This window comes from Phyllostomus hastatus, unplaced genomic scaffold (genome assembly GCF_019186645.2).
Source record: "Phyllostomus hastatus isolate PE091 unplaced genomic scaffold, TTU_PhHast_1.1 phas_scaffold_182, whole genome shotgun sequence".
Classification (NCBI taxonomy): Eukaryota; Metazoa; Chordata; class Mammalia; order Chiroptera; family Phyllostomidae; genus Phyllostomus; species Phyllostomus hastatus.
Window position 1 is genome coordinate 15065115 of NW_025334013.1, and position 27208 is coordinate 15092322.

Genomic DNA, 27208 nt, shown 5'->3' on the forward strand with positions numbered 1-27208 from the left:
AGTAGTTAAATGCTTGGATGTGGATAAAACCACCCAGGAAAGGGGAGAAGAGGAAGAGGATGGGGAGGCACCTTTCAAGAGCTGAGTTGTAAAGGGTGAGTGGAGAAAGAAGAGCCAGTGACAGAGACAGCTGGCGAGGAGGAAGAGGCAGGAAGGACCAGGACCCAGAAGACAGAGGCACAGGGAGGTCCCACAGTGACTTGGGTGGGCGGCAGGGTTCGTGCTGCAGAGAGCGGCTGCGGCCTGAGATGAGGTTCCAGCCGTGAGGAAACCATTGCTGTCCACACCGAGGGCAGTCTGAGCCCACACGGAGCAGTGGAAGTCCAGCTACACTGAATTCAGGAGTGGCTGGAACTGAACACCGCAAATACGGCAGTCTTGCCAGCAAGTTGGTAGAAAAGGGGAAGAGACGGAGAGACATAGACTGAGGGGAAGGTCACATCTGAAAGGAAGGTTTTCTTGAGCGTTGGGTGGGTGGGGACCACAATCTGGAATAGGTATGTTTGCTGAGGAAGAGTGACAGATGGAGGAGGAGGAATCGGAAGTATAGGAACCAGTTAATGGAACAAGATCCTTCAGGCATGGCTAGATGGCTAGTGTTGTCGAGAAGAAATCCTCACTTTGAGGAAGCTCCTTGAGGGTAAGAACCATGTCTTATTTACCTAATATCCCTCGTAATCCCTGCATGCAGCAGGCATTCAGAAAATGTTTGTAAAAGTGATTAAAGATTTTACTTTTTAGAATGCCTTTCCTGATTGATAGAATAGAATAACAACAACGACAACAACAAAGTAAACACTGTTTTTGTCCTATAATGAACATTCGGTAACCCGCTCTATCTAGGCGATGCATTTGTGGTCTCGTGTTCTTGGAAGTAAAAGGGAAAGTGAACTGGGTGACATTGAGGCAGTGATACTCACGAGCGCATCATTTTTCTGTGCCCGATGTTTCTTGAGTTCTGTTTTAGCACCTTCACGTGCGTTACGTCAAGGCATCCTGCGTGGCCGGGGTGGGGGCACCTCATTGGAGGAGGCAGACTCTGTTCCACCCTTTAACGGGGAAGACACCCGCAGCTGCACGCTTTGGGGTGAAAATGATTGATTATGAAACATTCAGAAAAGGGCATCGTTTTGATTGTCATCTGTGTCCCATTTTTGTCTGCTGTCAATATTTCTAATATTAACAAAGGCTGACTTTCTATGGAACTTTTGGCTGTGTGTAACTTCATCCTTTGGGAGTGGACCCAAAAAAGCCACATTGCTTGAGAGAGGGGGGGCCGGCTGCTTGCAGGCGGCGTTTCAGGGCGCAGATGGTGAGTGGGTCTGCGTGGGCTTCGCTCCGCCGCGCCGGCCCTGGTGCTGTCGACCTGAAACCCACAACAAATATGTGACGGCAGCTCTGGTTCACATTTTCCTTCCTACGCCTTGTAAACTCGCGTACATATTGATGTTATCTCATGTTCTGTTATCTTTTTTTACCCCCGATTTCACTAGAAAACTTTTGGCCTTTTTTTTTTTCATATTATATCATTGCCAGTGAACTGCATTGCACAAAATATGCTAAGCAAATCAAATTAGTTAATATAGAATTCATGTATGAAGACTGCCATGAGTTGATTTACATGCTGATTTAAATGCTGACTTGTCTTGATTGAATAAAATGATTGCCTTTGATGAATTGTTTCCTTGCGAATCGACTGGAACATGACTTGACCCTCAAAGTCTTCTTCTGTTGTTTTCTTTCTTAGCAGCAGATGCCCGGTCCATGTCTTAGAACTTTAGGAACGGGAAAGACCTGCTTTTAGGGGATAATGCTGAGGGACACTATGAAATCCTGGAATGACAGCCAGTCAGACCTCTGTAGCAGTGACCAAGAAGAGGAAGAGGAGATGATTTTTGGGGAAAATGAAGACGATTTGGAGGAGATGATGGATTTCAGTGATCTGCCCACCTCACTTTTTGCGTGCAGTGTCCACGAAGCCGTGTTCAAGGTGCCGGAGCAGAAGGTAGGCCCGCCCCCTGCCCTTTCTTGCCGTGGGTGGTGCGCTGCACGTGTGTGGATTCGGGGGGACAGGGTCGACGGCTGGCCATGTGCAAAGATTGTTACCAGTCCGTGACAAGTACAGAAAGTATGCATCAACCTTTAGACGTTGCTGCAGCGTTTTCATTATATTTTATAAGAGCATCAGCAACTTGGCCCTGGCTGGTGTGGCCCAGTGGATCGAGTGCCGGCTTTGCAAACCAAAAGGTTTGTCGGTTTGATTCCCAGTCAGGGCACATGCCTGGGTTGCGGGCCAGGCCCCAAGTTGGGGGTATGCAAGAGGCAACCGATCGATGTTCCTCTCACACAGTGATGTTTCTCTCCCTCGCTTTCTCCTTCCCTCCTGCACCCCTTCTAAAAATAAACAAAATCTTAAAGAAAAAAAAAGAAAGATATCAACCTGCAACAGACAGGATATACCTAGAAACCAGTTCTTCTCCACACGTATTTTGAAAACCACTAGTTTATAGTGAATCAGGTCTTACTAAGTGCATTCATTCATCCATTCACTCACTTTTGAGGCTGTAGTTAAGAAAAAGCCACTGATTTTTAGTGTGGCTTCCTGTTACCTGGGAGTAGATCCACAAAAGAAGGAATATTTTTTAAAGTCTTTTTCTAGGGCTAGTTACATAATTAGGACTATTTACAATTTCATTGTAACAGACTTGCTAACATTTTGTTTTACTTTCTACATTTTTTTGACTTGGGCAAATGATGACGTTTATTTTTTAAAGGTTACTCTCCTTTAGTTCATTTATTATTTACCTTGAAAGAAAGAGGTTTTGTGTGTTTATTTTTCCATCACGACCTCCCAAAGGCCTATGTATGGGTCTTAGTCCTACGAAAGCAACATATTTCTCGTGTCGGTGTAAGTTTTGCATGTTCTGAGACGTCTCCTCACAGTGCCACCGGCAGCCCTCCCGCTTCGTGTCTCTGCACCCAGCGTGTTTTCCCCGCGGTGACCTTCTTGGGCAGCACTCCCTGGGGTCTGACTCGGAGCACACCTGAGTGAGCACACCTGAGTGCCTGCATGGGTAAGGCACTGTGCCGGCTGCTGCAGGGGGTAGAGCAGGCACTTAAACACCTTCTGCCTCAGCGTGAAGCCCAGCGGTGGAGAGAGTAAGTCACTTGATGGAAGGTGGAATACCAGTGTCCTTAGAGACACGTGAAAGTACGTTGGGTTATCAGAGGAGAGGGGATCACAGTCCGTTGGAATAAAGGATCTTTTGGGGAGGTGGCATTGGAGTAGAGCTGTGAAAGTTGATAGGGGGTTAGCGGGGAAAGGAAAGAGAATTCTGGCCCGAGGGAAGAGGATGAGCGGGAGAACTGAGTCACGAAAAGTGTGGACCATTTCAGTGAGTCGGAGGCAGTTCCGTGTGGCAGGTACACAGGTGAGATGTAGCCAAAGTCAAGGGCAGTCGAACAGGAAAGGTGAGTACAGGGCATCCTGCAAAGTGCGGGAGCTTGTCCTTCTGTGGTGAATCATCGAGCAAAGCAGCTGCGGCCAGAATCACCTTTCGGACATCACCTGGCAGCAGGTGCGGGCAGAGTGGCGGAAGGAGAGCAGCATGAAACACTATTTGGGGTTGTGCACGGGGGTGGGCAAAAGTAGGCGTGCAGTTGTGAGTACACGAAACACAGTTCACTCTTGTGTTGTTATTTATTGATAATTGTATTTACTGGTTTTACAACTGTAAACCTACTTTTGCCCACCCCCGTATCTAACCTAAATATACATATTGGAAATCGTATCAGCAGAAATTCTAGTAGCAGTTCAGTGGACTTCAGGTTGGTTTTGTACAATTCTTAGTTGTAGTAAATTCTATATGACAGCCTTAATGATAATAAACTGAAACTGTAAAATATAAAATGTTTCCCTTCCCTCTCTAAAAATAAATAAATTAATTAATTAAAAACTTAAAAAAAAATTTAAGCCCTGGCTGGCGTAGCTCAGTGGATTGAGCGCGGGCTGCGAACCAAAGTATCGCAGGTTCAATTCCCAGTCAGGGCACATGCCAGGGTTGCAGGCCATGACCCCCAGCAACCACACATTCATGTTTCTCTCTCTCTCTCTCTTTCTCCCTCCCTTCCCTCTCTAAAAATAAGTAAATAAATCTTTTAAAAAAATTTTTTAAAAATAAAATGTTTCTATAATAAAATTATGTGGATTGTCAATTGGATATAAAATGTGAGGAGAGTCAAATGTTCCCTTTGTGTTTTTCTCACTGTGTCCTATGCTGCTCTAATTCCCCCTGGAAGAACCCATTTGTGCAGGTCATCCACACATGTGCAAAACACAAAGCAAAACAAAACCCTTTCTGGTGGATTAGAGGCAAGGTGATCGTAATTGCAATTACACACTTTATTTTCAAAAGAATTTTAGTGTTTTTCCCCCTGACTCGAAGAGCTTTTGTCTTTATAATTTTGTAATTGTTGGAATGAACTTTTACCTTCTACTGAATAGTAGCCTAAAGAACACAGATACCATTTTTATACATGGGTGACTCTTCATTTTAGATTGCTAGATGTTGGCTGTACATTTTCATTTATGTTCCTTGAAAATAGTGTGTACGAGGTGGAGGAGGAAAAGTGAAGAATATAATAAGCCATAAGAAAAATAAACTGAGGCTTATCTGTTGATTTAGAATGCTGCAGCAGCACAGGTGTTAGTGTTTATGTGTTTGCTGGGCTAATCAGGAGCTCCGCTGCAGGCTTTAGTACCTCATTTTTCCAGAAGAGATTTGTATATTTCCCAGTGTGATTTTGCTTACTTGCTTGTTGTTTTTAATTCCAGTTTTCTCTTTCTTTCTTTTTAAGGAACCATTTTTTAAAGATTTTATTTATTTATTTTTTTAGAGAGGGAAGGGAAGGAGAGAGAGAGAGAGAAACATGAATGTGCGGTTGCTGGGGGCCATGGCCTGCAACCCAGGCATGTGCCCTGACTGGGAATCGAACCTGCGACACTTTGGTTCACAGCCCGCACTCAATCCACTGAGCTGCGCCAGCCAGGGCCAGTTTTCTCTTTCTTAAAGTAAGAAAAAAATTAAGCAGGCTTCTGATTTGAACATGAGAGGTGTTAAAAATACAGCTTGGGTTTTTATAATGTAGGAAATAGGACTACTCTTTCTGTTCTAGGTCTGTGTGTCTGAGGAGACTCAGTAAATGTTAATGCAAAGCAATGTTGTTGATAAGGTTGTCTTTATACAGAAATGCACATGGCTTTTGGATTACGGTCCGTCCGCACTGCCCTGAAGCTGCCTCTGCTCCTCTACTCACCATAGGACATTTGGTCTGAGTTGTTTTTCTGATGGTGGTGGTTGGGGTGTTTGAAAACATCCCTGCTTGCTCTTTTTTGGATCAATGACACTTAGCATCTAATACAGTTCTCAGCACAAGGTAACACCTGTTAAATGCTTATTGAATGAATGGACTCTGTAAGGTGGTTGCTGAGAATTAGTGCTGTGATGAAGAAACAGAATTATGAGTTGAGTGAGGTTAAGTACTACGTTGGAGATTTCATCCAAAATTATGATTTCAGATACACTGGCCTAAAACCTCTTGTGCTCTGTGTAATCATAAGCTCAACATAAAGCTTCCTATCAAGTATTTGGTTCTACTCCCTCTGTTTAAAGAGGAGAAAGTATTATTTAAGAAAAGTAGCCCTGGCTGGTGTAGCTCAGTGGATTGAGCGCGGGCTGCGAACCAAAGCGTCGCAGGTTCGATTCCCAGTCAGGGCACATGCCTGGGTTGCAGGCCACAGCCCCCAGCAACTGCACATTGATGTTTCTCTCTCTCTCTCTCCCTCCCTCCCTTCCCTCAATTAATTAATTAATTAATTAATTAATTAAAAATAAAAAATAAAAGTAAATGGTCTTTGGAAGTTAACTGAATGCACTGATTCTCTGGTTTTTAAATTAAATCAATTGTGTGACACAACCTTCAATCCAGAAGAAGTAAGTCCTTCTTTGAGAAAAGGATTTGTTTTACATTTGGGAACTGAAAAGGGGGTTTGAAGGAAGAATGTTTCTGTTTAACGAACTCTGTTTTTAATAGTGCCTGGAATATAATAAGGTTTCGGTAAATATTCGTTTAATTGAATCTGTAGCCATTCTGGCTACGAAGAAATGGAAAAACATCCTGTGCCGTGGACTGGAAGACTTTATGTTGTTAAGACGTCAGTACCGCTGAAAGCAATCTGCAAATTCAGTGCAAAATCCCAATGGCATTTCTTGCAGAAATAGAAAAGCTCATCCTAAAAATCATGTGGGATCTCAAGAGACCCCAACTAGCCAAAACAATCTTGAAAAAGAACAAAGTTGGAAGACTCACACTTCCTGGTATCAAAACGTAATACAAAGCTGTGGTAGTCAGAACAGAAGGTACTTATATGTCAATTATATCCTAATAAAAATAAAAATGAACCAGTGTGGTACTGGCATAAAGACAAGCATATTGATTAGTGGAATAGAACAGAGACCCCAGAAATGAACTTTGCCCGTAAGGTCAATTGATTTTCAACAAGAGTGCCAAGACATTCAATGGGGAAAGACAGTCTTTTCAACAAATGGTGCTGGGAAGACTAGATACTTACATGCAAGAGAATGAAGTGGGCCCCCTACCTTATACCACATACAAAAATTAATTCAGAATGGGGCAAAGACCTGAGTGTAAGAGATAAAACTCTTAGAAGGAAACATAAGGGGAGAGCTTTTTGACATCGGATTTGGAATGCTTTCTTGGATCTGACACCAGAAGCTCAGACAATAGAAAAAATAAATTGGAATTCGCCACAATTAAAAATGTGTTCATGAAAGGTCACCCTCAACAGAGTGGAAGGCCGCCTACAGACCCGGGAGGAAATATTTTCAAACTGTATCTGATAAGGGATTAATATCAAGTGCCTGAAAGAACTCCTGAAATTCAACAACAAAAACAAACAGCCCAACTGACTAATGGGCAAATGACCCGAGTAGACATTTCTCCAAAGAAGATACATGAAGCACCAATAAGCGCGTGAAAATATGCTCAACATCACCAGTAATCAGCGAGATGCAAATCAGAATCGCAAGGAGATGCCACGTCACACCCCTTGGAATGGCTATTGCAAAAACAGAAAAGTGTTGACAAGGATGCGGAGAAATCGGGACCCTTGTGCATTGCTGGTGAGGATGAAAAAGGAGCGGCTGTTGTGGAAATCAGTATGGAAGTTTCTTTGAAAATTTGAGCATAGAATTACCATATGGTCCAGCAAGTCTGCTTATGGGTGTATTCATGAAAGAATTAAAAGTGACTCAAACAGATGTGTCAATGTTGATAGCAGCATTATTCACAACAGTCAAAAGGTGGAAACAACAGAATAAACAAAATGTAGCATATACATACAGTGGAATATTATTCAGCCTTAAAAGTGAATAAAATTCTGATACATGCACCAGGGATGAACCTTCAAAGACAGTGCGCTGACTGAAATGGGCCAGACACGAGAGGACAGACGTTGACGTGAGCTGCCTGGAACGGTCAGCTTCAGAGAGACAGAAATCAGAACGTGGTTGCCAAAGGCTGGTGTGAGGGGGAATGGGGGGTTGAAGGGTATAGAGTTTCACTTTGGGGTGATGGACGAGTTCTGGAGTAGTGATTCACAACAGTGTGAATATAGTTAATGCTACTGAATTGTACACTTAAAAATTATATGAGAATCCTGAAACACCAATTCAAAAGATCCTATGCACCTCACTGTTCATAGCAGCACAATTTACAACAGCCAAGTGCTGGAAGCAACCTAAGTGCCCATCGGGAAATGAGTGAATCAAAAAACTATGGTCCATTCACACAATGGAATACTATACAGCAGGAAGGAAGGAGCTCCTACCCTTCACCACAGCCTGGATGGAGCTGGAGGGCATTATGCTGAGTGAAATAAGCCAGGCGGTAAAGGACAAATGCCATATAACCTCACCTATAAGTGGAACCTAATCAGCAAAAGAAACAAGCATGCAAAATATAACCAGAGACATTGAAATAAAGGACAAATTGACAGTAACCAGAGGGGAGGGGAAGGGGGATAATGGGGGGAAGAAGGGGAAGGATCATCAAAGAACATGTGTAAAGGACCCATGGACAAAGCCAAAGGGGGGAAGGATTTTAAAAACTACTCTGTAACATGTATGTAAGAGTCAAAAGTGCCTTGTAATTATTTATCTGTATCAAAACAAATCATGACACCTGTCCTGCATCAGAGCTTTTTCCCCATCACCTCAATTTCAGTTGGAAGGATCTGCCACTCTCCAGGATCTGCCACAGCCAGGTAGGGTTCAGGGCTCCGGGTTCTAAGAAACAGCCAGACTGCCCATGTGCGTACGTTCCTAACCTCTCGAAAGCAGGGAGCTCCCATGGGTGGGGATGGGCAATTCAGGAGTGCGCAAGGTCTGAACAGGCACACGCAGCACCTCCACAGTAAGGCTTCTGAGGCTTGCTGGTCGTTAAACATGTGCCGAGTAAAAGACTGGACGGTTATCTGCGGGGCCAGGGTACCCGCACTCCCCGACATTTATGTTGGACCTTCATAAATTAATTTCAATAACTGTGTCTTTATTATTTCCTAATCTGATTTGCATTTCTATTTTTATTAGTTTTATAGGTTGTATTATATTAGGACAGTAGCCCTGGCCGGTGTGGCTCAGTTGGTTGGAGTGTCATCCCGTACACCGTAAGGTCCACCGGAAGGTCGCAGGTTTGATTCCGGGCAGGGCACACACCTAGGATGCAGGTTTGGTCCTTGATCAGGGCACGTATGAAAGGCAACCTGTTGGTTTTTCTCCGTCTCGCAGTTATTATTGCTTTAATATCAGCCATTTCCCTATCAGCCCTACCAGCCATTTCCATTTGCTTTAATGGCTTTGCATTCTCCTCTGCAAGCTTGTCACCGTGAATACAGGCAGAACAAGTCATTTTCAAGGCTCTCATCAAAGAGTTGGCTTTAAGAAATAACAAACAAAGCAAAAAGACAAAATTAATAAACAAAGTTAAAAGTCACTGAAGTGAAAACTGTATTTTTTAATATGTAGAATTTGAGTGTAACTACCAAAAGAAAAATAAATCCCTTGTATCCTTCCCCTCAATTCCATTCCCAAGTTCATAGCAGAATAACAGAGAGTCCTCAGTGTCATAACAGAGAAGCAGTTTTCTTTGCTTCAAAGGGTCAAGTGCTGCAGCGTCCTGGGAGGGTAGACACCGATCTCATGACTCAGTGGTGCAGTCTCACCCATCTCGAGGGGCCGTGGGCGGCACGTCTCCTAGGTGACCGTTCCAGCAGCACCACACCTCCAGATTACCAAAGGACAACTCCGCAGGGCAGGCTCCAGCTTCCTGTTGGAGCCCCCATAGCAGCCGCTGCCTGGTTCATGCTGTGTCATCTCTGTCCGTTTGCCTCCTGCCCCGAGACCCACGTCGTGCAGAAGAGCAGGTTTTTCTTTCTTTCCTTTTCTTTTTGTAAGTACAGTGTGGCAGGTAGACTATTGCAAAAGCTCTACCCTGTCTCTGTTAATAGTATTCGTGCTCTCAGCTCACTGTTCTGAGAGCTTTAAATTTTCACTCTTCTATCCTCAGCATTATCCCAGTGAGCCGGGCGCCCTTATTATCCACATCAGCAGGTCAGGAAACTGTAGGCACAGCTTGCCCGAGGTCACACAGCTATAAAGTAGAGCCAGGAGTCGAACTCAGACAGCCTAGCTCCAGAGTTCTGTTAGTTGAGAAGGTAAGTGGCTGGTAGAAGCCCTATGACCTTCCTGCAGTTATCTGTCCAGATTGTAGATTGCTCCTGAGGTCTGTCTTTTGTGGTCTCATGTTTGAAGAGATGAACATCCTGTTATCTGGATGCAGAAAGGAGTTTTGTTTGGACTAATGACAAAGAGTGGAGAGCTTCCGGTCCTCAGAATGGATAGTGTCCTCTCACGTCCTCCTCTCAGATGTGGAGGAGGGTGTAGTATGTTCATCAGTGCAAGTGCTCTGTCCCCAAAGTCACAGGAAAGAGGCCACCACGTTGACAACATCGTCTGTGGGCCATTGGAGCATCTGCAGCAGGTACACACCATTCTGAGGCAAGACGTGAAGTTCAAGCTGAACCTGGACTTACCGAACCTTCCCTCCTTCGTGGACGGGGAGAAGCAGAAAGAGGAAGTGAGGATTCAAGTGGACATCCTGGAGAGTGGAATGGTGGATTTCTCCGTGCATCTGGCATGGACATAGGGTCCTAGGAACAGCAGTCTGGCCAGCTGAAACCTTTCTTTTCCTGCAGAAACACACATGGCTTTCAGAGGAAGAACTCACTCATGTGGTTTTTCTCACCTCTGATGTCTTAGACCAAAACTCTGTGTTTGAGTCCAAGTGCCTGGATCCGTTCGTTGGCAAGCCTTCAGTGTTGGGTGGGCCATCCTGACTCGTTGGATTAGATAGTTGCCCTCCTGTAATCCGACTGCCTCTTCAAGATGCCCATCAACCAGCCCAGTGGGGCGGCACGAGCACACGTTCAGCAGGAGGCAGAACTCGCTGGTTTTCACCATTTGTCCGCTGTCTCCCCAGTTCCGTTTCATCGGCGCTTTCCTCCAGGGGGCCTCGTAACCTGCTCCTCTGTCTTCTCTGCTCTTCTCTTTTCGGTAAACAACCAGAACAACCTTTCGTGTAAAAAGAAAAAGAAAGCTTCTGCTGGGGACTGTCGGGAGCTGGGATCTCATTAGAAGTTCTCACAATTGTGGCTTGAAGATTGTGCCTCTTCTCTCAATAGTCCCCAGAAAAGTGCTCTTGTTTGCTCCTGAGCTGTGGGATTTGAGTGCCCCTGGTTGAGTGCAGGACCTTTGTATCTGGAAAAGAGAGGGAGAGTGTGTGTGTGTGTGTGTGTGTGTGTGTAGAGAGACTTTTCTAGTAGACATCCTGGCTGCTGCCTAATCAGCTTAACTACAACGCAGTTAGTACAGTGGCACACGCACACCTCATTCCCGTCCTCACGTGTGTGGCAGGCCGGGTTTTCCAGGTGTTCTGAGGCCAGCGATTGGCCACCAAGTGCATGAAAATAACCTCTGTGTTGTGCACACATTTTCTCTACAAGCACAGCCATGAATCTTACCCAGAAAAGAGGGGGTCATTTTTATAACCAGAATCACTACTAGCAGTTGTCCTAACTGAAGGTGGACCGTGTAGCTGACTGAAGCCGCCTTCCCTGCTCCCAGCCAGATCCATGGCTGCCGCGTGTGGGGCTCTGCCCGCCCCCGACCCCCGACCCCAGCTGTGCTCAGCAGTGCTGAAGTTCAGGTGCTCCCCCGTCTTTGCCACCAGCCTGGCCACCTGACCCCACTCCTCCCTCCTCTTGCTTTCCCTTATATTTTTTTAAATAATAATTTGGCAAAACTCACCTACAGTGAAATGCACATATCTTAATTATGCAATTTGGTGCCATTTTGACAGTATCTGCTCATGTAGCCAACATTCCAGTTATGACTATTTTCGTCCCCATCCTAATACCAACCTGTAGTTTGTCCCCATCAAAAATATATCATTGGCACTGGCTGGTGTGGCTCAGTGGATTGAGCGCAGGCTGTGAACCAAAGGGTCGCCAGTTTGATGCCCACTCAGGGCATATGCCTGGGCTGTGGGCCAGGTTCCCAGTGGGGGCCATGTGAGGGCAACCACACATTGATGTTTCTGTCCCTCTCTTTCTCCATCCCTTCCTCTCTTTCTAAAAATAAATAAATGAAATCTTTTTAAAAAATATGTCATTAGTTTGACCACCTTCTTGTTGATGGTACAGGGAATATTTCAGGTCTGAGGGAGAAGAAAAATTATAGTCCTTTAAGCATTCATTGTCCAGTAAGGCAGGATATATATTTATAAACATGGTAACCATTAAAACAGAGAAATCAATATTAAACAGAGTATATATTTTTTGACATTTCAATTCAGTTTCATGCTTCTTTCTGTTCTGGAAAGGTGTTGAAGGCAATATAAATGCTATAGGCCAAAGGTTATAGAGGATTTTAAATTCTTCCAGAACTTGTACAAGTGCCCGGACGATCAGAGGCACGTTTTTCAGTTCACCGTGCCTGGGAGTACGTGCGTTTTGTGACCGCAGAGGTCTCCCTCTGGCTGCTGCCCGGGCGGTGACGCCCGCGGAGCCCTCCGCCCGTGCCCACCCCCGGGTGGAAGTGGACACTGCCCCGGACAGTGAGGATGCTGCAGCCGAGGGTGCTGGCGAGGCGGAATTTTCTGTCTCAGATCTACAGACTGACACAGCGTGTGAAAACGCTCTCGCCTTAGGATGCCAAAGATAATTTCACCGCGAGTGTGCCAAAGCAGCGCTGTTTCTCCTCGATGAAACCGTGCCTCTCGATGTGGAGTGTCGGTGGGCAGGCGCCTCGGGTTCTTTCAGTCCCAGGCAAAACAGTGCAGCAAAGTCGTTCTCAGGGTTTGTTCCTCCTGGCGGTGATGAAGCTCACCGTCTGTGCTTGGGGATGGGAACGGAGAGGAGTTCGGGAAAGGTCACTCCGCCGCCGTCCTGCAGGGCCTTCTCCACTCCCCCCTGCGGCGGTGTTAGGAGGCCCCTCTGGCTGCGCAGTGGCAGTGCGCTTCTTGAATTCCGGAGAACGTCATCGATTCCATGTCCTTGCCTGTTTTAGGGGCAAGTTTCGTGTAGTCACTTCTACCGCGGACTTACTACACAGGCGACTCCAGCATGTGAAGGCAGCATCTGCTCTATATCCTGAGGAAAACTTATTTTGTATAACAGGAAAAGCCTCGGGCTGGTGTTTTAGACTGGAGTATTGGTGTTATGCCTCTGGATGCACTGCCCCACAGGGCAGCACGAAGTGACCGCTGAGAAAGTAGTCGGTGGCGATTTAGATTTTGTGGGATCTCCGTTACCTTATCAGAAGTGAGTGTGTAACTGTCGCCCTGTAGCCAGGATGGTATTAATTTTGTATCATCAAAGAATTCAGGAACTTAGAAACGTGAATTATGTCTAAAACAAAATTCTTCGGAGAAAAATAATGATTTGATTTCTGCATTGAATTATGTTCGTCACAAGTCACTTACTCACCATCACAAGTAATCTTCAGTCTGTGCTGATGGATTCTGATGCCCTTGCCGCCTGTCCGTGGTCCCCTGAACCCCTCTGTGCCCCTGCCAGGCGGTGGGGGACAGCCCGCGGAACCCACGTGTGGACGTCGTTAGATTCTCGGGATGGCGGAGCTTCCAGCTGAGGGCTCTTGTCTTTTTTCCTCAGATAGAAAACGGCGATAATTTTCCCTTTACATTAATTTTTTTACAGCACCTCACAGCTAGAAGTCAAACATCTCATAAACCATATTTATGCTACACCAAGGGGGAAATTGAAATGAAGGAGAGGGAAAGAACTGACAAAACTCGTGAAAAGCTTACTGATCAGCTCTTACGTGGCTTCATTTTTAGATAATTGTCTGTTAGTTCACAGGTGTTGGGGTTTAGAGGCGAGAGGGCCGTACCCCCACTGCTGTCATCTCTCTGTACATCACATTCAGCTACCGTGTGTTTCTGAAATGGTAAAAAAAATTGTTTTGAAAGGAAAAAGGAAGAAGGATGGGATTATCAAGTAGCCATTTGGTTTGTAAGATAGCTTGTGTTACTATAAAAAATTCATTGTTTGGGGGAATTAGAAATAAACATATGGTCCTTTTCCCCTAGGAAAGGAAAATTGTTTTATGTACAGAATTGCAAAATACTAATGTTTCATAAACCATGATTCATTATTTCTTCCTTAGTTTCCATTGTCACTGTGTTCTGTGTGGGTGTTTCTTAACTAGGTCATGTGAGAATTTCAATATTTACTTAGTATGCAAAATATGTTGAAAATAAGCATCTACCAAGAATTAAATGGAATTTCATAAAATCTCAGTTCTGATTTTTTAAAGAGTGGCAAAGCCAGCCATCTTGGAAATAGATGCTGAGGAAAAATATGGAAAGTGCCTACAAGTGTTAATAATTATTAGTATGTAATACATTTACATTTATATTTCTTTAAAGAACCGACATCTATTTTAAAATCCTTCCTCTCCCTGTGGTGTTGTTTATTCATCCATGTTACTTTCACGTATAGAAACGGTAGAGTAAATCAGAACGGGAGCGCTCTGACAGCTCACCTGCTCCATGGGATGGTGGAAAGCCGCCGTTAGCTCAAGGTCTGGTGTGCAGTTGGTCGCTTCGTGTATTCTTTTAATGAATGAACAAAAATAATATAATTTTTAGTATAAAAGTCATTTTCTAGATAATGAGGGGTATTTGAACACTAGGAAAATGAATATTTGCGCACAAATCATTACATATTTTGTTAAGTTGAAGCTATTTCATAGTGGTAGGTAAATGGTCAAACTGGGAGACGTTAATACATGAGGGAACGTGTGGTTTCCGCTCTTCTGTCAACAGGCAGTGGGGAGGTTTTTGCATGTAGCCCCAAACCAAAGCACTTTAGAGGTTTCTTGTATTGTGTTACTGTTGCAAGCATAAGGAGTATTTCTGAAGGTACTGAGAAGTTCTTGGGTCTCTTCCGTGACATTTCATTTACTGAACTATTGGATAAAAGTGACCAGTAAAGAAAATTGAAGGTTGCTATTCTTCTGGTAACTGAAGTTAGGTTTCTCGTTATCCCAATTCATTAACACACGGGAAGATAACTTTTTTCCCCTCAGCCTCATATATGACTCAAGTATTGCTCTCCTTCCTTCCCTGCTTGCTGTATTCCATCTCAAAACGCCTAGGGCATGTACCATCCAGTTTTACCCAGAATGGTATTTTTGTGGAATTGCATTCTCCAGAGTGAACCCTGAGGAAAAACCTATATTGTTTTCTTTTGTAAAAGAAAAGATGTGTCTACAGGATATTAGGCATCTGGCAAGCAGGTGCCAAATGCGCATGAGCATCTTTCTTTTTCTTTTTTTTAAGATTTTATTTATTCCTAGAGAAGGAAGAGAGGGAGAAAGAGAGAGAGAGAGAAACATCAATGTGCAGTTGCTGGGGGCCATGGCCTGCAACCCAGGCATGTGCCCTGACTGGGAATCAAACCTGCGTGCAATGCTTTGGTTCACAGCCCATGCTCAATCCACTGAGCTACGCCAGCCAGGGCGAGCATCTTTCATAGAAGTTTTATGCAGAGGGAGGCTGGCAAAAAACAGGCAGCGAACATAGAACATCTGAGGCAGTGGTAGTCAAACTGGACTTACTGTCAGGCTCATGCACACACACATTCCTTACATGAGGGGCGTCCAAAATACAAGGGTGCATGAAGGTTAGAAGTGAAGGATGGAAATTGAGGTCCGTGCAGTATATAAGCAAAAGAAAGCTATAGCCGCTGTATTAACATCAGACAAAAACGGACTTTACAGCAAAGGCATTCCTAGAGATAAAAAGCACCACTACCCAATGATTAAAGGTGCAGCCCACCAGGAAGCGAAAGTGACTCTGAACTTCTGTGTACACAATAATACAACAGAACTTTAAAGTGTGTGCAGCAGCCCTGGCCAGGTAGCTCAGGTGGCTAGAGCATCCTCCTGGTACACCAAGGCTGCAGGTCCCACCTGCAGTCAGGACACAGACAAGGATCAGCCAATGAATGCGTCAGTAAATGGAACAACAAAACGATGTTTCTCTTTACTTAATCTAAAAATCAATTTTAAAAAGGAATTTTAAAGTATATGAAGGAAAAGTGACCAAACTGCAAGGAAAAATAAATCCACCCAAGAGTGAGAGATCGTAACAGACCTCTCGTAGTAATAAATAGTTCAGATAGAACTCCCCGCAAAATCAGTATATAGAGCTTTTAAAGAACACAAGCTTAACATACTGCACATATTTACAAAACTGTCCCCAACAGCTGCAGAAACATTCAAGCGCACATAGAACATTTACGAGAGTGGATGACATTGAACCAAAAGGAAATCTCAAAAATGTTGAGAGCCTGGCATCACTATGGATAACCAATGAGAAATAACATTTCTCCAAAAGAAATAAAATCATAGCAGCATAGTAGTAGCAAAAAACTGGAGGGAGTCCCAATTCCAAAAGCATTAGATGAATCTTGGTGTGGCTCTGTAGCGGAATACCATATCGCCGTGAAAAAGGATGGCTTGCAGTTACACAGCAACAAGGAAGCACTTAGAAGCAAGTTATTGAAGAATACATACCACACGACTGTATCTGTAGGCATACAGATGTAGGACCATTAAGAAAGGCAAGGAGACATAAACACGAAATTCCAGAAACGGCTCCTGGGAAGGAGGGAAGGAGTGAGGTTGGGGGCGAAACAGCGGGCACACTGGGGGCTCGAAGACGGTGGTGATGTTCTCGTTCAGTAATTGGACATGTTTGTATCATTTTTCATACCTTACATTTATTTTATAACATGTTACATTTATCTTATAATTTGAATCAAAAAAGTTAATCACTTTTAAAATAAGCGCAAATTACAGAACTTAGCGTATGAATAACAGGACACCTGCAAGAAAAGTGTGCTGTTCGGAGGAGAAAAAAGGCAAGTTGTAATGGGTTCTATCCCGTGTTTATGTTTTAATGATTGAAACTTCTTTTTGGTGAAGGCTTTCCTTTTTCTTTTTTCCTTCCGTCTCTCTGCCCTGCTGCTCCCCAACTTGTAGGAGAGATTCGAAGCGCTGTTCAGCATCTACGATGACCAGGTTACATTTCAGTTGTTTAAAAGCTTTAGGAGAGTCCGAATAAATTTCAGCAAACCCGAAGCAGCAGCGAGAGCGCGAATAGAGCTCCACGAAACAGACTTCAACGGCAAGAAGCTGAAGCTGTATTTTGCGCAGGTACTTCGTAGAGCCCGGGACGCCGTTCCCTAAACGTGTGCTTCTCCGCCCAAAAGCACTGCCCGACTCCGTTTTCTCTGTTCCATCAGAGGTCTTGGAAATGAACAATCCCCGTCAGCAAATAATGTAACAATATCGTTTATTTTATAGTATATATTAAGCGTATTTGCCCTCCTAACTTTGCCTTGCTTAGACTAATAGTGGAAGGAATTCACTTTTCTCGTAGCTTTTCTCAACCAGGGTTTTATGAGGGTTAAGCCCTAACACCTGAAGATCAGTGAATTCACTTTTCTCTGAACACCTAGAATGGCGCTTATGATATAGCATCCTTGGGAGATTTGAGAAAATACCTGCAGTCCCTTCTGTGTTCTGGGACGTATGAGACGCCCTGCTGAAAGTGGCTGTGGGCCGCAGGGGTGAGCAGGAAGGCCGCGCAGCCCGGCACCACGGGGCCGTCTTCGAGTTTAAATGGCAGAAGGTCCTGTGGGCTCCCGAGAGTTGGTTGTGCTGACGCTGTGTGTCGCTGTGCCTCTGAGAAACCGATCTCTTCTCAGGAGACTTGGCGAGATGAGGGCATTCGATCTCTGCTGATGTATTAAGTGTACTGTTTTATGTTCAACACAGTTGTTTTTCTTGGTCTCAGCTTTCAAATTTAAAAAAGAGAAAGGTTTGTCGTCCCACACTCCAGATGAAAACCAGAGAGACCAAACCCGGCCAATGGGAGAGGGAGACTGTGAAAGAGAAATTTTGAATTTTCTCCCAAGAGATGTAACGATTAACGTAAAGATGGGCCTGGGAAACATAGCCCGGCTGCAAACTCTGAGCGCCCCCCTCCCTGCAGGTGCAGACCTCCAGTGAAACACGGGACAAGGCGTACCTGCTGCCGCCCCAGCCAGCCAAGCAGTTCCTCATCTCCCCTCCGGCGTCTCCCCCGGTCGGGTGGAAGCAGGGCGAGGACGCCATGCCTCTGATAAACTATGATCTGCTCTGTGCTGTTTCCAAACTGGGACCAGGTAACAAACACCTCTCTTCCCTGTTGTTTTCCCAAAGAAACCTTTGTATTGAAGACTATATTCAGTGATTTGTGTTCTAGCCAACTAGTGGCAACGGCATCAGGGCGGAGGGTGAAGTCACACAAGCCCGGGTTCACTGGCATTTGCTAACTTGGTGGTCTTGAGCAGGTTACTTAGCTTCCAATCTTCTCAGCCTCCATTTTCTCATCTCAAATAGGGATCATACCCCTGGCTGGTGTGGCTCAGTGGGTTGAGCGCTGGTCTGTGAACCAAAGGGCCACCGGTTCGATTCCCAGTCAGGGCACATACCTGGGTTGTGGGACAGGTCCCTTGTAGGGGCCACACGAAAGGCAATTATACATTGATGCTTCTTTCTCTTTCTCACTTCCTTACCCTCTCTCTAAAAATAAATAAATAAAATCTTTAAAAAATAGGGATCATAATAGCTACTTATTAGTGTGGTTATAGGATTAAATGATATATGCATAATACTCAGTAACTCTAACTACAGTTTTTACTGCTACAAATCCCACTAGTACAGAGCAATTCTTTAGTGAATATCAGTTGCTTCCCCCCCTCCCTCACTCTGTTGGAGTATCAGCTGGACAGCTTCTCCAGTGGAGAGTATGTCACAGAGTGGTGGTGATATCATATTATCACTTCCAAATTCTTCTATTTATTTTTCATTTCTTCTTTTTCCTTCTCTTTTATTTCTCTCATCCCTTTAAAATAATATAAGAAATCGGTATCATTCATCGCTGGTTCAGGCTCACTGTCCACCTCAGGCAGTGTTGTGTCTGTCACAGGGGACAGAAGGGTCATTTTGAGGGGAAATGGTTTTGTTTTGATTTAGACGTTAGGGATGGACCTTGCATGTCTGAGGTTCTGTAACGAAGGGATTGCAGATGCTGACTGGAGCCTTACAGGTGTCTCTGGGAGGGGGGTGGGAGGAAGAATGGGGGGCGGGGAAGGGTTTTCAGGAACGTCTATAAAGGACACACGGACTAAACTAGGGGGCGGGGTGGGATCAGGGGTGGGAGGTGGGGATGGCTGGGGTTGGGGGGAGTTTGGGGGGAGAAATGGAGACAACTGTACTTGAACAACAGTAAAAAAAAAAAAGCAAAACAAAACAAAAACAAGTGTCTCCCAAAGGAAAAGCCAACACCACTCTGAACTTAAGAGTCACTTCTTCTGTTCTAGGAACAGTAATTAACATTGTAACTCCCAGGCCTCAGGGCTCCTTGCAGCTCTGCTTCTTGAAACAGCAAAACTTCCTAAGAATTTTAAAGTGTCAAAGTGCTAAAACAAGATAAAGTCCTCTGATGGGGAATTTAAAGATTTAAAAACTGGTCATCAGCAGTTAAAATGGGAATAGAAGGAGAAGTCTCCAGAGGCCCAACCCTTTTTGCTGTTGGCTTCCACAGGAGAGAAGTACGAACTCCACGCAGGAACCGAGTCGACACCCAGCGTTGTGGTCCACGTCTGTGAAAGTGAAACTGAAGAGGAGGAAGAAGCAAAAAACCCCAAACAGAAAATTACGCAGACGAGGCGCCCTGAACCTGCCGCCACAGCCCTGAGCGAGCCCCAGACCTTCGGCTGTGCTCCGTGAGCCCTGCGGGTGCGTGCGGTGGTGCAAGGCGGCACCATCCTGGGGGGCCGCCACCGGGCTCGTGGCCCTCCCGCCGGCGCATCGCTGCCAGCGGTGTGGGTGAGGTGAGCAGGGCGTGAGACGCAGTGTGGTCCCCAGGCCTGCACTGTGGACGCGGCAGTCCGGAGTAGAGGCTGATTTTACCTGTTCAGCATTTTAACTGATACTCTGAACAGCACCTCGAAGCATTAGCCCCCAGCGTGCAGCATTTTTAAATAGTAGCAAATTAGGAAAACAGCCCCCTCCAGGAACGTTCCCTTCCCTGATTCCATGCAGCACCGGGTACCCGGAAGCTAAAACCATCGTCACTGAGTGCAGTACCATTTTTAGGAATTTAAACATCTTACAATTTTAATAATCTAGTGTGGTAATTTTGCACTGGTATGATAACTTTTAACGAAATCTCTTGATCAAAGGTGAATTGTTATTCAGTATACCTAAATTTTTTGGCATGAAAAGAAACCTGAAGTATAGAATAATCCATAGAAAATCATTTTCCTCTAGTATTTTTTTCCCTGGACTTTGGGGAAGAAATACCAAATTTGCTTCGACTGTTGGAATCCAGGTGGCACCCATCTGTGTGCATGTTGTCCTCTTACCTGGGACTCGAGGAAGGCGATGCACCACCACTGTCCTCGGGTGTCGCCCCTCCCTCCCAGAGAAAGAGCTGCTACTTTGGAACGGGGACACACTGCCCGTGAGCTTGACTGATTGTGGGTCAGGTGGCCACTGCAGTCTGCCGCTGTGACCGTCTTCTAGCCTACAGCTTCCCAAACTGTCCTCGGCCACCTGCTAAGTTTTTCTATGTGATGCATATTTGTGTGTGTCATTGTAGACTGGAAATTTTAGACCATTTTAAAGGTGTCCATTGAAACATTTTGCAGCTTGGAAGGAAAGTGACACCTACTCTATTTCTATGAATTAGGGGAAGATGCAGGGGCGATCATTTTGGTAGTCAGACTTTCTTTTTTGGTGACATTTTTTACCCTGCTTATAGTACGCATTCTCCCCTCAAATGGAATTGCTTCTCACTTACATCTCACAGTGGACAGTTGAGCCTCCTGAAGTAGAAGCAAGCATCTCTTTAACTTTGGGGGGATCTATTCAGACTTTAAAGTCCTTTTTATAGGAAAGTCTCATCACTAAACGCTTTGCTTTCGGTCGGTGGCTCTGCCGATTGCTCACACCGCTGTCTTCTGCGTGCGGCGCCTGGTGTGTGTGCACAGGAAGGGGTTGCTCGTGTGACTGTGGACCAACCCACCAATGTGGCTGCCTCCGCAGAGAGAGAGATGAGCAGAAGATGCAGGCTGTGCTGTCTGTACGTGTTCAGTGACATGTTTTTGTGATGTAGATGTTCTTCTTGTAGAATTTATTTCTGAGGACTTAAGCTATATTGTAAAAAAAAAAAAGTTTTGTATGCTTTCCTTGCCCTGAAATACTCCAAGGTGATAAACTCGTCTGTTTGTATATATCTGTCACTGCTAAGCCTCAATGTAAATTCAGTTCAAATTTGTGATTCTGTAAGCAATGTATTAAATTCAGATCACCAGTTGGCAGTATAAATGACAGCCACCAAATTCAGCTTTGTGCCAGTTTTTAATCTTACCTGGTTACGCTGACTCATCCCTGCAGAATGGACCCTAGAAGCCAGGAAGTGTGTATCATCACTGGTTGGGGAGTTTTAAATTTCCTTCTAGGTAATACTCACTGTAATTTTCTAAGTGACCAAAAGCCACACTTTATTATTTTGCTTGGCTTTCACTCTCTACCTTCCAGTTAAAGAATATTGTGCCCTTAACATGTAAAACTTTTTAAAAAGTCAAGCATTGCAAATGACCCATATTTTGTGTTCTCTGTTCCTTTTTTTTTGAGAGCATTAAATAAATTGAAGAAAAACTTAAACCAAAATTAAATATACATGCATAATTATTTAATATATATTAAACTTCTTTGAATGGGAAAACTAAAATTTTCACTCTTTCTAAATAGTATTCTATTTCCATCATGTAAACTCTAAAAGAAAAACCACTAAATGCCCATTAACTTTTTAATACTGTGAAATCAACCAGGATCTCAACAGGTTTTCTGGTCTCTGTCCTTTTTTGGTTATTTTATATACATTTCATATAACCATTTTGCAAGAGACGAGTGTCTGTGTCTTTTTTAAAAATTCCTTTTAATAAGTTTGCATATTTTTTCTTTGAAATTCAGTTATTACTTATATTTAATTTTGAGAGTATAACATAGCCACATTTTCTTCAGAAATCATAACCTCTTGGGAATCAAATTATTTGGATAATTGTGGGGAAAGAAAATGAGAATTTGGGTTAGGAAAAAACATTTGGAAGGATGAGAAAACTGCCCCACCTAATAAGGACAGCAGATAGAACCTGAGAGCCATTGGCCCTTAATGTCCCAGCTTCTGTCCACAAACCCACCCGACGAAACCGGAAGTGAATCCCTTTAAAAAGTGTACTAGTGCAAGGGGCAGAAATGGTGGGAACTGTTCCCTCGGAGAGCTGAAGATCAGGTGGAAAGCAAACTAGTCTTTTTGCAGTCTGCTTCTTCAAAATGCTATTTACTAAAAGCCTATCAGTAATTAAAAGCCAAATAAAAGCTACTGGGAACTCTCAAGTTCAACATAAAGTTTGACATAGAGCATTGAGGTTTGTAGGATGTTTCCATCAGAGATTCTGGGAGACTGAAGTCAGGTGCAGTGCTTTCATTCATTCAGACAAGTCGTTTTTGTTTCCCGTTCACATGACCCCATCTTGTAAAAACGCTGTGACACATGACTTGGGCCCGAGCTCTACCCAGCAGGCTGCAACGATGCCCTCACAGAGGCAACTGAAGGGTAGGCGTTATTGGCCCCATTTTACAAGAGGTCAACCTTCACTGAAGGCGGCCAGACCACAGCCCCGAAGTTACGTAGATGGTGCGGAGCCCAGGGAAGGGCAGGAACCTAGATACCAGAATCTACTCCGACACAGACCCTGGGGGAGCAGGCAAGGTTCGGCCTGCTGGTAGCCTCGGCTCTGCACATCCCACTGGGGTAACCAGTCAGGAACCTCCTGAAACCACTGTGTGGCTAGGAACCCTTCGGGTTCTCCAAGTGCTGGCCCCGCCCCATGGCTCCTTCGGGCTCTGTGATAGGCTCCATGAACTGGGGGTGGGGCTGCACACGGCCCTCGTGGAGTCAGTGGAGTCAGGAACGTGGGCACAGCTCAGTTTGTCCATAACCAGGGTTGGGTGGGAGCTTCTGGGGCTGCAGTGGCTGGGAGCACCCCCACTCCCAGCTTGCATTGGTGACATGCGATTCTCCAGAGCTGCTGCGTGAGGGGCAATGCTCTCGGTGGTGGAAACTGGACTAGGCTGCTGGGCTACCATCCAGGTCATCAAGAAGCTAGTGGTATCCGTGAAGGTGTTGCAGAAGCAGTACGTGTCCGTGGACACAGTGGCACTAGCGAAGACAGAGATGCCAACACCATGTGCAGAGCCCTGGAGGCCGTGTTCTTCCATGGCTGCATGCCAAGCACATTGTGGGGCAGGGACAGGACAAAAAGGGTGACCACCAGAAGCCTCTGCCTTGGCCTTTCCTGAAAGCTATCACCCACAAACACATCATCTCGGGACTGGAGCACCTGATCCTTGTCAGCAGGGACAAGGGTCGCTGCCAGGCCCTCAGCAGAGGCCAGAAGGAGTGCTGCCGGAACCTGCTCCCCCAGGAACAGCCCTGCCTGTGCCGGGGCTGTCGGCCCACCGCCCTCCTCCCAGATGCCCAGGAGGGCGAGGTCCTTGGCTTCCTGCAGGGCCTAACATCTTTATCCCAACAACTCTCCTACAGGTCCACTGTCCTACAGGAGTGGACACTCACCGCACTGGCCCTCTGGGTTCTGCCCACTCTCTGAGCTCGACCCTGTCACTCCCTCTGGTACAGAACCACAACGGAGGGAGCCTGCATTCTATTTCCCATTCCTCGGGCTCAGAAGACCTCGAAGTCCAGCACTGGGGCCATACGATCCAACAGGACAGGCGTCTCACTGCCTCCTCCCCCCTCAGCCTGAACACAGCCTGTTCGTCCCAGCTGTCCTGCAGCCTGAACTCGGACAGCCTCCTACTCCAAGAGAGTGGCTCCAAGAGTCTGGATGGTTCTGAGGAGCCCAAGTCAGAGGACGCAGACCTGGGGAAAGCCAATGCTGGTGATTCAGCCCTGTCTGTGCAAGAGTGAGCACCCCTCCTCCGCTCCTTTCCTCTTCTTCTTTTTTCTCTTCCTCTTTCCCTTTCTTCCCATAACATGCAATTGCCCATCACAGAGCACTGAGCTCTATTAGGGCGTTAGGAAAGGCAAAGGGAATGTCGTCCCTCTTCCTCAGTCAGCCTGCGGTTGCTGGAGCTGTGACTGGAGGTGAAATGGGGCCAGTGAGGAGAATGGATTTAGACAGGGCTCAGAGCTGGTTCAAGCTCCAATTCTGTCCTGGGTGACTTTTGACAAGTTATTTAGTCTCTCTGGGACTCAGTATAAAATATTATTGTCTTCTTTACCTAGAGAGAAGGAAACCAATAATTCACAGCTTTTACATCTTCCAAAAACTACAATGAAGCATGATGCATAATGGTGATCTTCTGTGACCTCACAGAAGACCTCCCAGAGGACACAACCCTGGATGCTGCCCGGAGGAGGTGGTAGATAAGTGGGGCCAAGCCCGGTGTGGATGAGAAGTGTGTGGAGCAATGCCGCTGACTAGAGAAGGGAGACTGGGCAGAGCCTTCTTCATTCAAGCTTTTTACCATTAATTTTTTAATAGATGATGTATATTTATGGTTAAAAAACCATCTAACATGTTGTATACATGTTGTAAAAAGTCTTCCCTACCCCTATAACCTAATTATTTTCTTGCATATTCTTCCAGTGTTTCTAAATGCATCTGTAACAAACGTGCATATTTTAGAAATTTATTTTTTACTCTCCCACCACTCTTTCCACAAAAGCTAGCATAATAAATACATTATTCTACACCTTGTTTTGGAGACAGTCTTTTCCTATCAGAGTTTTTTTTCCCCTCTGGCATATTTTTCCATTGTGTGAACATACCTTAGTTTATTTAATTAGCCCCGTATTTAATGGACATTGAGGTTCAGTGTTTTATCCGTAGCCTTGTGCATGTGGTCTTCTAGTTGTTGCAGTTATCTCTGTTCAGTCAATTCCCAGAAGCAAAATTGCTGAGCCAAAGAATAGAGTGACTTGTAATTTTCACAGGCATTGCCCATTCACACTCCATCATAAATGTACCTGTGTCCTTCAGCCTTGTCACAGAAGGCGGACTTATCAAACTTATGGATGTTTGCTCATCTAATGGATAAACAATGGTAACCTTTTCTTAAGCATTCCCCCCCGCTGGCTCTGTGTTGCAGCAGCCCATGGTGAGGCCCTTCTCTCTTTCACTCCTGCTCTTCCCCACCACTCCCACCTTTGGCTCAAGTCTTTACAGTGCTCCCCAGACTGGCGTGGGAATAACACCGGTTTGAGTGGTGCTGGGAACTGGCCTGGAGCAGATCTATTGTAGTTTCAAGCCCCGTTCTACCACTCGCAGGTCCAGTGATGTCAGACAAATTGCTGACTCCTTTCAAAGTTCTGTTTTTTTCATCGTTAAAATGGAGATCCCCTCACAGGGCTGTTCAAGGATCAAGTCAGATGCCTGTGAGTGAGTTGCACCTGTAAGAAGGTCTGGTAGGCACCAGAAACAGCTCCTGAGCACTGAGCACATCAGGTAGAGTTTCCCCAATGTCAGACGGAATGGTTTAGACAGACGTCGTCGGAAAGCAGCAGCCCCGCCCCACATGGCTGGGCAAGCCCAGGACGTCGGCTCCTGCTTGGGGTTCTCAGTCCTTTGAGGCCTCTCCCTCCTCCCACAGACCAGCCAGCCTTCCCTTCCTGGTGTGTCTGCCTTTATCTTTCATGAGTCTTGTGATTGGAAAGTTCCAGCATCAGTCACTGAGCCAGTGTGCATCCACCCTGTGTGGTTATTATGGGGAACTCCCGGGAGCGGACCGACCCTGGAGGGTGCCGAGAGGAACCCGCACACGCCCAACACACGGTTGCGCAAGCGCACATCCGGCCTTCTCAGCGCTGGGCTTGGAATCAGCCTTCCCGCAGCCCCAGAGACCAGCATTTCTTGGAGTGTATGTTTTAGGGGTGAAGAGTCTCACTAACGCTTAAGAGTTCACTTAAGCAACTTTTTAAAAATTATTTATTTATTTATTATTTTTATTTTTTTTAGAGAGGGGAGGGAAGGAGAAAGAGAGAAACATCAATGTGTGGTTGCTGGGGGTCGTGGCCTGCAACCTAGGCATGTGCCCTGACTGGGAATCGAATCTGCGATGCCTGGTTCGCAGCCTGCGCTCAATCCACTGAGCTACGCCAGCCAGGGCTGAGCAACTTTTATTATATTACTTAAATGTAACTTAAAATTAGGCATAAATGCTTTGTGCTTATAACTCTTAACTATAAAATCGAAACACCTACAAATTCAAGTACGAAACACTAACATTCAAAGTGAAATGTCTTGATATAATATTTTGCTGAAACCAAATTGTAGTTTGCCGTGTGAATAGAGGATTGATGGGCCTGAGTGGCTTCTTGTGTGTTCATTGGATCTGAATTATAATTATCGCTGAGAAGCATAGGTCAGTCTAGTGGTTAAGAATGTGGACTCATGCTCTGGCTGGTGTGGCTCCGTGGATTGAGCTCCAGCCTACAAAACAGAGAGGTCACTGGTTAGATTCCCGATCAGGGCTTCGGACCAGGTCCCCAGTTGGGGACAGATGAAAGATAACAAATTGATGTATCTCTCACACATTGATGTTTCTCTCCTTCTCTCTAACAGCAAATAAATAAAATCTTTAAAAACAAACAAACAAACAAACAAAAAAAAAAAACAGAATGTGGACTTGGGAGCCAGATCTTCCTTAACCCATTTTTTGACCTTGGGCAAGTCACTTTACCTGACCTTGATGTCCTCATCTGTAACGTGGGGATAAGAATGTTTCAGAGGAGTGCTGGAAGATGAAATCAGTTAAGACAGTGCTTAGAGCAGTGCCTGACACATAGTGGGGGCCCAATAAACAGGTGGTGTCGCTGTCATTTACTGCTGAATACTCCTGAGAAATGGTGACATCGGCTTTCCTGCTAACCGTCTCTGTGAAAACTGCTGCAAAGAGCTGGTTAGTAACCCTTGTCAGGTGTCATCATGAGGCCTTCCCTGGGTGGAAATGATTTTGAGCATATGCAGCCCCTGTCTGTGCATTCACCAGAGGCCCTTGACTGCCATGTGCCACCGACACGGCAGTCCGCACATCCGGGAACACCATGGGCCCAGAACCACCTGGCAGGGGTTCTCTGTGAGGCGGCCGTCCAGGGTTTCCAGGCCGTGTGTAGGTAACACATACCCTTTTTTTAGGTGGTTTTCTGAGAGAGAGCACAAAGCTTAAACTTTTTGAACAGGATGCTTTTGAAAACCACTGCCCTGAGCCAGGCAGAAGTGGAAAGACTAGCAGTTGCACTGTTTCATTTCTATGTTGTGTTTTCTTTCCTTTGCCTTTCTTTCAAAAATCTCATCTCTCACTCTTTTCCCAATTGATGTTGTCTGTCTCTCTTATTCTCATTGGGT

The 27208-nt window shown here is 45.4% G+C and overlaps 1 protein-coding gene across 3 annotated transcripts in view; it reads left to right on the plus strand.

Moving 5' to 3' along the window:
- RCAN3 (RCAN family member 3) overlaps positions 1 to 24541 on the plus strand; it is a 29948-nt gene extending 5407 nt beyond the window's left edge. Inside the window, exons 2-6 of one of the 3 annotated variants that reach the window (XM_045859516.1) lie at positions 1748 to 2005; positions 16707 to 16880; positions 17722 to 17893; positions 19318 to 19511; positions 24088 to 24541. In XM_045859516.1, the coding sequence (XP_045715472.1) occupies positions 1811 to 2005; positions 16707 to 16880; positions 17722 to 17893; positions 19318 to 19502 (726 nt within the window). In that variant the 5' untranslated portion in view covers positions 1748 to 1810 and the 3' untranslated portion in view covers positions 19503 to 19511; positions 24088 to 24541. Of the gene's footprint in view, positions 1 to 1747; positions 2006 to 16706; positions 16881 to 17721; positions 17894 to 19317; positions 21360 to 24087 lie in introns of those variants that run through there. The other 2 variants (XM_045859514.1, XM_045859515.1) reach the window with 2 other exon arrangements.
- The last annotated feature ends 2667 nt before the right edge of the window (positions 24542 to 27208 follow it).